This window comes from Myxocyprinus asiaticus, chromosome 30 (genome assembly GCF_019703515.2).
Source record: "Myxocyprinus asiaticus isolate MX2 ecotype Aquarium Trade chromosome 30, UBuf_Myxa_2, whole genome shotgun sequence".
NCBI classification, from domain to species: domain Eukaryota; kingdom Metazoa; phylum Chordata; class Actinopteri; order Cypriniformes; family Catostomidae; genus Myxocyprinus; species Myxocyprinus asiaticus.
This window is the reverse complement of record NC_059373.1, coordinates 19,372,177-19,385,469: the sequence shown is the minus strand read 5'-3', so window position 1 is coordinate 19,385,469 and position 13,293 is coordinate 19,372,177. Positions and strand designations below refer to the sequence as shown.

General features: G+C 37.0%; 1 protein-coding gene across 1 annotated transcript; it reads right to left on the bottom strand.

Annotated features, from left to right (window-relative positions):
- Positions 1 to 422: 422 nt before the first annotated feature.
- On the bottom strand, positions 423 to 12,591 carry LOC127421338 (gonadotropin-releasing hormone II receptor-like). Its single transcript, XM_051664351.1, has 4 exons — positions 12,499 to 12,591; positions 7,218 to 7,749; positions 2,707 to 2,914; positions 423 to 1,031 (listed from the first exon to the last, which is right to left on the bottom strand). The coding sequence occupies exons 2-4, from the start codon at positions 7,746 to 7,748 to the stop codon at positions 625 to 627; spliced, it is 1,146 nt and encodes a 381-aa protein (XP_051520311.1). The 5' UTR covers position 7,749; positions 12,499 to 12,591; the 3' UTR covers positions 423 to 624.
- Positions 12,592 to 13,293: the final 702 nt, after the last annotated feature.

The following is a 13,293-nucleotide window of genomic DNA, read 5'->3' as shown; positions in this document are numbered from 1 at the left end:
TCTCACATTCAAGGTATTGCCTGAGGCAATGAGCTACCATTTGGTCCTTTACATTCAAATATAGCTGTGATTCCTTGTATCTCTCTATAAGACATCCTGGCTTGAAACCACATTGTGATACTGAGACTGTTGATGATCTATGTTCAATTCCCGGCCAAATATTTAAGGGATAGTTCACCCTATTTATTCACTCTCACCCTGTTGTTCCAAATCTGTTTGACTTTGTTACTTCTGTGAAACACTAAATGAGCTGAATGTTAGCTTCAGTCACCATTGATTTTCATTGCAATTTTTTTCCCATACAATAAAAGTGAATGTGACTGAGGCCTAACATACTCCTATTGTGTTCCATGAAAGAAAAACAGTCATGCAGTTTTCATAGAACGACAGAATTTTCTTGTCTGGGTGTATTATCCCTTTATGTGGCTCAAAGCCAAATACAAGCAAACACATCATGCTTGCACCGATTCTCAATACACCATCAGCTGCATATACAGTACACAAGTCTGGACAGAGTAAAAAGTCCCCTTATTTAATTCATGGGTTAAATTCAAATCTATCTAAGCCTGACATAATAAATGGTGCTTTAATCACTCCATAACTCCATTGAGGTGTCTTGACCCTCTATGCTTGTTGTCCACTGGGCTGGTCACCACTTCCGAGGTCTGACTCGGCTTCTCCACTTGCCCCCCCTCTCCGTGCAGAGAGTCGGTCCAATGATTTAGGAGAAGAATTATGATTCTTTCTACAAAAATAGCTGGTTATGTCTGCTCGGAACGAGGGCGTGAAGAAACCATAGATGACCGGATCGCAGCATGTGTTAAGGTTGCCGAAGATAAAGAGGGCATGGTGGACGTATTCTGGCATCACCTGTAGCATACGAGGCTGGAACCAGTACCAGATTCCGAGCAGGTAGTATGGCGTCCAGCACACCACAAAGGATGCCACAATAATGATGGTCATTTTTAGGGTCTTCATACGTGCTTTTGGGATTATGTCAGTTCCGCTGCGTCTCAGACAAGGTTCCCCACCTAGAAACGCAAATGTAGCTTAGGACAGGACTAGAGACATGTTTTATGTCAATGACCACATTTACAAAATTTTCAGATTAAGGTCCATATTCTGATTAAGCCTTAATTCTGAAAGAGATGTTTACATGCACCATAGCTTGCTAGTCTCTTTTGAAATTATAACTCTTGTCATTTATTCTGCTGCATTTTAGCAATTTTGGACAGTAGTTTAATCAATTAATATTCCATTATCAAATGAGGATACATAACAATCACACACACACACACACACAAAAAAAAAACAACAAAAAAAAACATTGGGGGGAAAGAAATGTACAATGTAGGCCATGACATTTCTTTTAAAGGGGTAGTTCACCCAAAAATGAAAATTACTCACCCTCATGCCATTCTAAATGTGTATGACTGTGTATGATGTGTATCTTTCTTCTACAGAACACAAATTAAGATTTTTAGAATATCTCAGCTCTGTAGGTCCATACAATGCAAATGAATGGTAACCAGAACTCAGAAGGTCATAACAAATAAAGTCAGCAAAAAAATTCATTGACTCCAGTGGTTAAATCCATGTCTTCAGAAGTGAAATTATAGGTGAGGTTGAGAAACAGATCAATATTTAAGTCCTTTTTTATTATAAATCTTCCTCTTTGAATAGCCCCAACACCAGAATGTGAAAGTGAAAGAGTAGATTTACAGTGAAAAAATACTTAAATATTGATCTGTTTCTCAATCACACCTATCATATCACTTCAAGAGATATTGATTTTACCACTGGAGTCTTATAGATTACTTTTATGCTGCCTTTTTGTCCTTTTTAGACCTTCTGAATTCTGGTCAACATTCACTTGCATTGTCATGACCTACATTGTCATGAGCTAAAATATTATTCTAAAAATCTTCATTTATGTTCAGCAGAATAAAGAAAGTCATACACATCTGGGATGGCATGAGGGTGAGTAAATGATAAGAGAATGTTCATTTTTGGATGAACTATTCCTTTAATGTCGGTAAAATGTTAGTACAAATTTAGTCTCCTCCTCGCTGTCTATATCTAAAATCACCCAGACTTACCTTTTTTTGGGCATGTGCAGATATAAATGAATGCTCATTTACAGTGGATATTTAGAATAAAATGCTCACATGACCCACAATTCTGATTAATACAGGCATATTCCAGTTGTCTTATTTAGATTTCTAGAAACCAGAATATTGGCCTAATTCGGTTATAGCCATCAGGTTAATGTGTTTACATGATGCTCACATAATTGGAATGTGACCAAATTTTGATAAATATCTGAATATTCTTGTAGGTAGGCAGTCAAGTCAGCTCATTTTTATTTGTATAGTGCTTTTCAAAATACACTTCATTTTAAAGCAGTTTTACAGAAAATAATGCTGTAATGTCTGTAATGTCTTAAAGTTGAGCAGTTTCATTGAAGAATGTCATTGAAAATCATTATTTAAAAATTAGGCCCCCATTGAGCAAGCCAAAAGCGACTTTGGCAAGGAACCAAAAACTCTGTAAGATGTTAGTTAATGGAGAAAAATAAACCTAGGGAGAAACCAGGCTCAGCTGGGGGAGCCAGTTCCACCTCCAGCTATACAGCATGAATATAATGCCAAAATCAGTTAACTATGTGAAATACAACAGGTACCACTTCAGAACAGTGCAAATTACCTTTTCCTTTACCACGTGGCATCTGACGGTTGATTTCCACTAGGATTCGAGTGTAGCAGAAGCTCATGACAAGCAAAGGGAACACATAGAGGGTGACAAAGTGGAACATGTTGTAGGCTGTTTCCTGCCAACGCTGCTGGAAGCTTCCATGTGTAACACACTGCACAAAGTCTACTCCTTTAGCTTTAATTGCCCTGAAAATAAACAACTGGGGGAAAAAAAGAACAAAGAAAATGAGTTGATAAGGAGAGGTAAGATGTAGAGCAACCCCAAAGATAAATACTCATTGTTTTTTGCTTATATGGGCACTTGCCAATATAAGTGTATGTCTTAGGTCCTCTAACTGATCACCATTTCTTTTAAGTTTTCACCATTTCTAACCACCTTTTTTCCTCAACTAGTTCATTTTAAATGGTCCTGCGGTGTGACCAAATAATGTATAAAAGTACAAATATTCTATGTAGTCTTTCAAATAAAATAATTAGCGAAATGCCATTTAAAATAGTTAATGTCATTCTATTCATGTTAACTACCCAAAAACATTGTAAAGTAATTAATGCTTCTGTTGTGGTGTCAAAAAGCTGTGTTGTTGTTCCGACTTCATGATAGGAGTTCCTCTGTGAACTGTGGGATGTATAATGGATTTTGAGGGGGAAATAAAAAAAGAAAAAAAAGAAAAAAAAAGAAAAAAAGAAAAACACATTCTGTTATCCTTGTTAAACTTAAATCAAATAAATTCTTGTCATGTTATGGCTTTATGCTTTCAGATATAGGAAATGTATGTGCTTTAGGTTGGCATTATTTTTCCATTCAATGTGCCTCTCTATAATATCTTACACAATTTATCAGGTAGCACACAGCGTGACAGAGGGAAGCCCCACAATTTTTTCTCAGGCTGGGGGAGGTGTGCACTGTGCACATAGAATACAGGAGTGGGGGTGGTAGTGAAGAGAAGTACAGATGTATTGATATACACAACTCAGTGCCCACACTCTTGTCTACAGAGTTACATCTCTTTCCCATTATCCGTGACTGACTAACTGCCCTTGTATCAGAGTGGCTTCTTTATCTCCCTCTTAATGATTTTAAAAGCCAATGTCACATCCACAGGCTGCTAAAAACAACAACTCCTGCATTACTGGAATTAAGTATGTGAAGAGAAATCTTTCTTTCAGAAGGGAACAGGGAAAGATCACACTGAAGGGAGTCAGTCAAGCATGTTAAAAGTTACAGAAAAATGCCCCAAGCCTAGTGTAGCTTGACAAATAGGATCCATAAGCAATGCAGCAAGTGTTAAGTGAAGAGCCACTATCCAGGGTCAGCTATTACACCACTTCAAGCTACAACTAATCACTTAAAAAAAAAATGCTAACCTTAGATGGATATCAGGAGATGCTTCATGTGGTATACTGAAAGTGGTATTTCTGCATCATTTCAATTGAATTAACTTTGGTAGAAAGCAAAACTAATTCAGTTTGGCCATGTAATTTCTCTGCCACTAGCATCTAAAGGTTTTGCAAAAATAATAACAATTTTCATGCAGGTTTCACAAACACTCCCCTCATCTGTCATCAGTCGAACAAACAGATAATCCCACCCCACACTCCCACCATTGGTTGAACCAATGTTACTGCATTCATATCAGGCTGATTTGGATGCTGAAACAAACACAGTAGTGTTTTAAAAGCATTATTGGGGGGAATCTGCCTGCAGATGGCGTTATATTTATAGTTGTTATAGTTTTTTAACAAACATGGGGTGTCATTTCACTGTTATGCAGATGACACTCAAATATATCTGCCCTTGAAGCATAATGACAAAAATGGCTTGAAGTCCTTATCCGCTTGCCTGTCGGATATTAAGTCATGGATGTCCTTACATTTCTTAAATCTAAATGAGAGCAAAACAGAGGTGATAGTGTTTGGGCCTTCAGGCATCTCAGGCAGCAAAAATTATGATTTGGGAGATCTGGAATCTTATGTTAAACCCTCTGTGAAAAATGTGGGTGTCATATTCGAGTCTGCACTGAAATTTGACAAACAGATAAATGCAGTAGTCAAATCTAGCTTTTTTCAATTAAGGCTCTTAGCTAAGGTTAAGAGTTTTTTTTTTTTTTATCATTTGTAGAGTTTGAGAGAGTGACACATGCTTTTGTTTCATCTCGACTCGACTACTGCAGTTCACTTTATAGAGGGATAAACCAATCGTACATTAATAATTTACAAACTGTTCAAAATGCAGCTGCTAGACTTTTGACTTGTACTTGGAAAAATGACCACATTACCCGTCTTATTCTCTTTACACTGGTTGCCAGTCCGGTACAGAATTGATTTTAAAATCCTACTTTATGTTTTTAAAGCCTTGAATGGACTGCCACTGAATTATCTCTCTGACCTTCTGAGTGCAAATACATCTGTTAGACGTCTAAGGTCATCTGATCAGAGATTATTGATGGTTCCCAGGTCTAGACTGAAGTCGAAGGGTGACTGTGCTTTTGCCATTGCCGGCCCTAAACTGTGGAATAGTTTACCAATATCCCTAAATAAATTTAAATCAAAGTTAAAAACTTTTCTTTTTGCGCAGGCTTACAATTGTCCTTAGAGTCCAAAGGTGTAAACTTATATATGTGCTTTGATGTACCTCTTTATCTTGCATTGCGGTTTGTACAGCATAGCTGTATTGATGTATTTTGATGGTGTATTTATGTGATGTATTTTTGTGATATTTCTTTTATTATGGTTGTAAAGCACAGTTGTGAAATACTGTTGTTTTTATTGTGTTCTATAAATAAATTGATTGATTGATTGATTGATTGATTGAGTTGTCTCTGCGTATTAAGTGGGAATAATTTTTTAACTTTAAAAATTACTCATCACATTTAAAGCTGAAGTTCATTGTAAAAAAATGTGTTTTATCAGGTAACCTAAAAATGTGCTTCATGTGTAGTGTTGTTAACTGTTTGCTGGGAAGTCTCATATTTTGGCCAAAATGAGGACCTATGCACCATTTGTCCCATATTTTAGCAGCAACGCAATTGAGGGGGAGCCCCGTCCCGTTTAATTGCTTAAAATGCTCAAGTGTCCCGTATTCACATGGTGAAAAGTTGGTGTAACGGGAGCCAGCTGGTACATGATAGCTGTGCGGTATGTGTAAACCTCATTCCTCTGGCCTCAAGAAGTGCACTAGCGACTGATGCTAGGGGCTGTAGCCTTTAGCCTCCTTGTTAACGCGCCCGCCTCCCATGCTGGAGATGCTGGTTCGAATCACGTTCAGAGCAGGTCGAGCAGGACCGGTTACAGTGGTACCGTTGACCTGGATGGGAGTGAGGTTTAGGAGGGTGAGTGTAACGGGAGCCAGCAGGTATGTGATAGCTGTGCGGTATGTGTAAACCTCACTCCCCTGGCCTCAAGAGGCACACTAGTGACTGACTCTAGAGGCTGTAGCCTTTTGCCTCCTCGTTAGTGCACCTGTCTCCCATGTTGCAGGACCGGTTACATTGGCAACACTGTTTCAGTCATGACAGCTCTTGGAAAGATTAAGCATGTTAATTTGGGTATGACATATCGATAAGATATTGGTCTTGGCAGGCTAGATCTGCTATGCTGCTGCTGCTGTTGCAGAGCACATACGCAGACTTGCTAATGCTAGGAAATATAGTACACAGACATGCTGAGGTAAGCATGTAGACATGCTACTGCTGCTGCACAATTAGGCAAAATGCAAGACACGATGCATCGAGCATTTATGACATGCTGCTGCACAAATTTACAAAAACAATCCCTATGTAGCAGATCTAGACAAGTGGAGGTGGGTTTCAGAGAAAAAATCTTACAGTGTGCTCCACTGAATCTGGCTTTTCTGCAAAATGTAGCAATTTAAACGTTAGACAAAGAGAGAGAGATGCAAGTTGATTGGCTACCCGATTACATGTCAAAGGACCATTCATCTTGCTTACACCATGCGAGCCGGTTGTCTTAACATGCCACATGTGAGCGAGCTGATTGGCTAACACATAATTAGTTCAAAGCACTTATCAGCTTGCGCCACATGGCTGAACTCTGGTCATACATGTGGTAGCTTCCAAACTGACTGATTTTACTCAAGTTAAAAATATTTAATATGACTAAATCAATCTTAATACATTAGGTTACACAAACAAAAGTTATTTTTAAGGGTTATAGAGCAAAATAAAATACTTTCTCCTATCCCATCTTAATATGCAGAGAAAACTTTTGAGAATCCTGACCAGCCTGACACAGCAAAATTGGCTCAATCAGTGGTGTGAGTTTAGGGAGGGACTCTTTGTCCAACTTTTTTTTTTTTTTTTTTTTTAGCAATTATGTTTAGTGGCAGAGAAATTATACACTTCAGCTTTAATGAGTGCCTCCAAACACCATTATTATCATCAATCTATAAACTCTCTGAGACAGTTTAATGCTGGTTCATAACAAGACAATTCCACACATGACAACTCTCATTAAAATAACGTCTTGTTAATTCACTTACTGTACCTGTGGAGAAGCAAGCAGTATGCTGAGGATCCAAGCAGCTAGCAGCATCCTCCTGTTCCTGCGTCCGGCATCTAGAGCTTCCAGCGGGTGCAGAATGGCATGGTGCCTGTCCAGACTGACCACCACTAGGATAAATGCTGCGGAGTGCATGGCAAAGAGCTTGAGAAAGCAGAGCAGCTTGCACATGGCATCACCGGCATACCACTGCACTGTGATATTCCAAATAGCATCAAGTGGCATAACCACAAAAGTCATGACCAGGTCAGCAGAGGCCAGGCTGGCGATGAGAGGCCGCAGGTGGGATGCCAGGCGGCGTCCTCGTCCCCTGGTAACACTGATCAGTACTGAGAGGTTACTGATAGCAGCAAAGATAAAGAGTACCATGGTGGCCACCACACGGAAGTGAGCAGCTACAGTGAATGTGGGTGCCTCCCAGTTAGGTGGGAAGTGAGGAGGGGAGGTGATTAACAGAGAGGAGTTGTCCCAAATACTTGTGGGACTTACTGAAAACAGAGACAAGTTTCCTGACATCCTGTGAATGAAAAAAGACTTTTGTTGAATAATACAGGATTGACACAAATTAACACAGGGGTCACACAATGTAAAATTGTTAAAATTATGCAACATTTCTTTATCACATGGTTTGAATATGGGTGAATGATGTGATGCTTTTTTTTTTTTTGTTGAGATCTATTAATTCATTCCAAAATACATAATAAAAGCACACAAAACAATTATTAAATTCACATCTACTATGATGCACATATTTTCAATTTCTAAATTCCTGATTCACTTTAAAACAACATCTGAGGCTGAAAGTCAAATTGTCTAAGTGGCATAACAGTCCTGAGACAGTAAAAAAAACAAAAAACATAAATGCTTAATTAAAAGCTGAAATTCTTGAAAAACAATTTTTTGACACTAGCAGTTTGGAATACACTTTTATTATTATTTCTTTAAAAATAAGCAGTGAAATTTAGTTTTGTTTTGTTTTTTTAAATATATTTAATATTTGAAAAACCTTTGTCCACCAAATCAAAGTCAGCTGTCACTCTGTTGTCATGTGACAAAGAAGACCCTTTCAGAACCTCATGACTATGTGCTATCTATAAAAATCAGTTATTTTGAAAAAATAATATGAAAATGCACATTATGTTCATGGAGTAACCATAAAAACCCTAAGAAATTATATAATAATTATTCAAAGAATGAGGAAAGTATTTTAATATCTTAAGTATTTTAATGTTTTCTTGATGGTTACACAACATGGTCATTAAGTAATAGACTAAGTCATAACAACAGACAAAACACGTTCTGCTTAAATAAGTGACACACAAACAATGTTATGTTTTCAAGTCTGAAAAAAGTGGAAAAAGTGAATCCTCATGCCTAGGACGTCTCCAAATCTTTGGAATCAGGAGTCCGCTAACCTAGACTCCAATAACTGAGATGAGATTGGAGATGATCAGAGCCACTCTGCCCTTTAAAAACTTAAATATTTTGAGTTTGCTATTTACAATAAGCACTGCATGCCTAATACGAACCATGCCTTGAACAAAAGAGAACTCAGTACATCTAAAATTTTAAATCATAGCATAAAGCCGGAAAGGGTTTCAAAAGTATCTCTAAGAGCCTTGATGTTCATTTGTCCACCTCTCTTAATTTACATAGTTACAGTACATTCTTAGTATCTCTTTTAAGCACATCACTGATTAATACTAACATGAATATTCTGAGCACATCTGCTAGAAACCCTGATTACCATTACATTAGAATACACAGATGCATCATTCACCCTCTCAGCATTACACCTCAATATCCATTGCCCCTGCTCCATGCACTGTAATATCCCGTGCATTCAGTGGCCATTTCATCTTCTAGAGACAGGAAACTCTTGCCAGGGGCCTTTTTTCACTCAGGATCACATCAAATTGGGGGGCCTTCGTAAAAGTGGCAGGGAGATTGATTACACCTAAGAGGTTCTTTAAATGTCTATATATAAACCTCAGAGACAACTATCAGGGGTCTGCTTTTAGATTATGTGCATTTACAGCAGGCAGAGGCACACTGAGATAAGAAATAAAGACATTGTTTTGTTTGTATGTTTGTTTGTTTTTTCATTCACATATACAATATGTTCTAAATGCCTTGTTTGTCATGCTTGATGATATCTGATTTGGCCAATTATGGTATTGATAAAACATTAAGCAGCCTACATTTAAGATTAGTTTAAATTACCATAAATTTGATCAAACTGAATGAAGCAAATTCCCATTGAATGATTACCTGATGGAAAAGATAAAAACATAAAGTTTACATTCTTGATAACATCATGCTGCCCTAAAGACAAAATAATAATTTAAGGTTCCTGCTCTGGTTCAGATATAAGTGCCCTATCGTGTTGACAAATGGCTGTTATCACTATTTCCCTCCATTTTAAAGTGATATGTATGGTCTTTTGTGTGGTTGTTGTCTGGGTAAACAGCATGGTGGTGATAGATAGAGAGAACAGTAAACAGGACTACTGCACCAATCTACCTTGTATCTGCACCCCCCACACCAGTTTGGCGCAGTGCTTTAGTACTACAATACTGGAATTGTTGTTCAATGCTTCACCTGAATTACATTCACCATAGAGTAACAAAATTATTGACTACACTTTAAAAAAGTGGTAAAATTAGTTTTGTTGTAAAACAATGAATTCAGGTTGATTCAGTGATGTTAATTTAGATTAAGACCAATTAGACCAATTTTTTTGGTTAACATTTTTTTCAGTGCAGTAAAACTTTCAAGATGCATTTCCAAATCAAAGCAGAAGAAAAGGTATTTTGTTGGATAAAATGAACCAAATGAGCCTACCTTGACATTTAGTATATCTCTGATTTATTAATTAGAGTGACTATTGCAGTTTACAGCTGTTGTAATAGATGCATCTCCTTTACATTGCTGTCAGATCAACTGAATGATTGCTGGACACCCTCCCACTGGAATCATGGCAGCTCAGCAATACTGCCCCATAATGTAGATATACATTATGTAAATATATGCAAGGAAGAGCATAAGCCATCATAACTCTTTACAATATATAACCATGGATGTTCAAATCTAACTAAAGATCTGTTAGAAATGCAGACTAAATGATTAAATTCCTGTCTTTCTTTTTCTGTCTGTCTTTCTTTCTTTCTTTCTGTTTTCCAGTGGCCTTAATGACTTAAGATGACTTGAGATGCACCTATAAGCATCTGGTTGGAAAAGTCACACTGTATTAATTTCGTTTAGTTTAGAAAGGTTTTAAGGGATCATTGCCATCATACTATTCAACTTTGTGATTAAGGATAATTCTATTTATATTCTTGATCACGTGACAAATGACTTAGAGCCAGTTAATTAAGATAAGTTTGATGAGAATATTAAGATTTCATAGCAAATTACTGTATGAGTGAGCTGACATTTGCCACAGTGCTTTGAGACAAGGCAGTGCTTTGAGAGAAGGCAAGTTTAGCCTTTAGAGTATTATTTCTAACCATGAAAAGAAAGAAAATAATATGCAAAAAATAAAAATGATAATAAAGTCGAATGAAGGCAAGGCAAGTTTATTTATATAGCTCATTTCATACACAATGGCAATTCAAAGTGCTTTACATAAAAATGAAAAATAAAACACAAGATACATTTTAAAACCAATTAAGAACAAGAAATGAGAATAAAAAGTGATAGAATAAATAAAAAAGTAAAAATTATTACAATGAATATAAAAGAAAAATAATATAGAAATAAAACGATGCAGTACAATCAGTGAGTGCAGCACAGTGTTCAGTTAGTAAATGCAAAGCTAAACAGATGTGTTTTTAGTCTGGACTTGAATGTGGCTACTGTTAGAGCACATCTGACCTCTTCTGGAAGATGGTTCCAGCTACAGGTGGCATAATAGCTAAGCAGTCTCACCTTGGTTTGAGTGAACCCTTGGTATTTCTAACTGACATTATTCTAATGATCTGAGAGGTCTGTTATGTTTATATTCACCAAGCACATCTGCAATGTATTTAGGTCCTAGGCCATTGAGTGATTTTTAAATGAGTAATAGTACTTTAAAATCTATTCTAAATGTAACTGAAAGCCAGTGTAAAGATATAAGGACTGGAGTAATATGCTCAGATTTTTTTGGTTTGGGTGACAATCCTGGCAGCATGTGCTGTCTAATGGTCTTTTTGGGAAGGCCGGCGAGGAGTCCATGGCAGTAGTCCACCCTACTGGTGATGAATGCATAAACAAGTTTCTCATCTTGACTGGATAGAAAACAACTAATTCTAGCTATATTTTTGAAATGATAGTAGGCTGATTTAGTTATTGAAGGTTATAATGCTACTCCTGCTCTCAGACATATTTCTTTTAGATGGTCTTGTTAGGTGTAAACTGTACTTAGGCAGAAGTTATTAACATATTACAGTAATGCAATATACATGTTCTGTAACAAACAATGTGTTATCCTGCACCTCACTGCCATGTAACCAACATTATCAGCTTCAACATAAAGCTCAACAGATTTTATTACTGGCCCTACTTTATGCCATTTGATGCTGTGAAATGTCTGCGAAATACACCTAAATGAAGTCACTTAGCTTTTCTATTATACCCTTTCCTTTCCTCGCCTCAAAAGCTTACACTTACACTGTAAAAAAATGTTTTGTCTGGTAAACCAAAATATGTGCTTCCTGTGGTAATATCTAAATCTACTAGTTTTATTCATGAGAAAAATAGTATTTAAAATCACTTAATCAACCTGAATACAATACTGATTTTATGGGTAAGATCAGGCACAACACCTTAAGATAACAATTGCAGGTCACCACATTTTACAGCAAATAGGCTATAGCCATCTAGTATTCAAAAGGGAAACTTCCTTATAGTTTTGTTGGTCCATTCACAACGATTTCTTAAAACAGATATCTACTAAACAGATTGATGCTGAAATCAATTACAAACTCAGACTTTAAGGCTGGGTCTTCAAACTCTGCGCTCCCTATCTACAGTAGCCCATCAAATATGAGCCTATTTTTAGATATCAATTTTGAGCTCAGGTGACTCAGAACCCACACATGATAGCCAATAAAGAGCTGCACAAGCATGTGATGCCCAGAAATGCCAAGTAGGTGGCATGCTTTGATACACAACCTTTGAGTTTTCTGATAGTGACAGTTTTGATCACGATCCTAATACGAGAGTATAATATCATTAAAAAGTTCTAAATGACTATTGTAAACATAATTGTTATTAGACTTACCTGTATGCTGGAATGTTTTCAATGTATAGATTAGTCCATACATTTTCCACTCATTTTTCCCAGTCTTGAGTCAGTCATTTACATATCAGACATGTTCTGCTCCAGAGAAAGAAATTATGCTATTTATTCGGTCCGATATCAGAACATCAAGACGAGTACTGCATTGATAAACATGCAAATCCATGAGAAGTCTCGTCTGAGACGCGGAGATTTATCGTTTCCATCTCGGCTTGAGCTTGACAGCATCGTGTACAGCAGATGACAGTTTGCCGCAGTCTACAGTAATTCACCCATCAGGGTTGTAACGATGATCTCCTGGAACAAAAGTTTGGTAGATTGAAGGTTTAGAATTGTAGAACTGTTTTTAAGAAGCTAAACTGTAGGTTTAGTCGCAGTTTTACGAAAATTGCAAATCCGTTGACTACGGATTTGCGGAGCTGTCCAGGTGCTGAAGAGTCTCCAAAGCCAAGCGTCAGCACTGTCTGTATTCATACCACCCACCACTCCTTCACCTTGAGTCAGACTTATCAGCTGCACTAAATCCTCCTCAACAGAACACCACAGTGATGAAACCTCAGCGTCACTATACAGATGTAATTGCGAATGGACTGGCAATCTGAGGGTGTGTATTCCACTTTTAGAGGTTATGTGTGAAGATTAAAAATAGCCTTGAATATATATATATATATATATATATATTAGGATTTATACGTTGTACATTTCAATAATAAACAAATAAATAAACTAAAAAAACTAACAAACTAACTAGCTAAAATAAATTAATTGGAAAAGTGA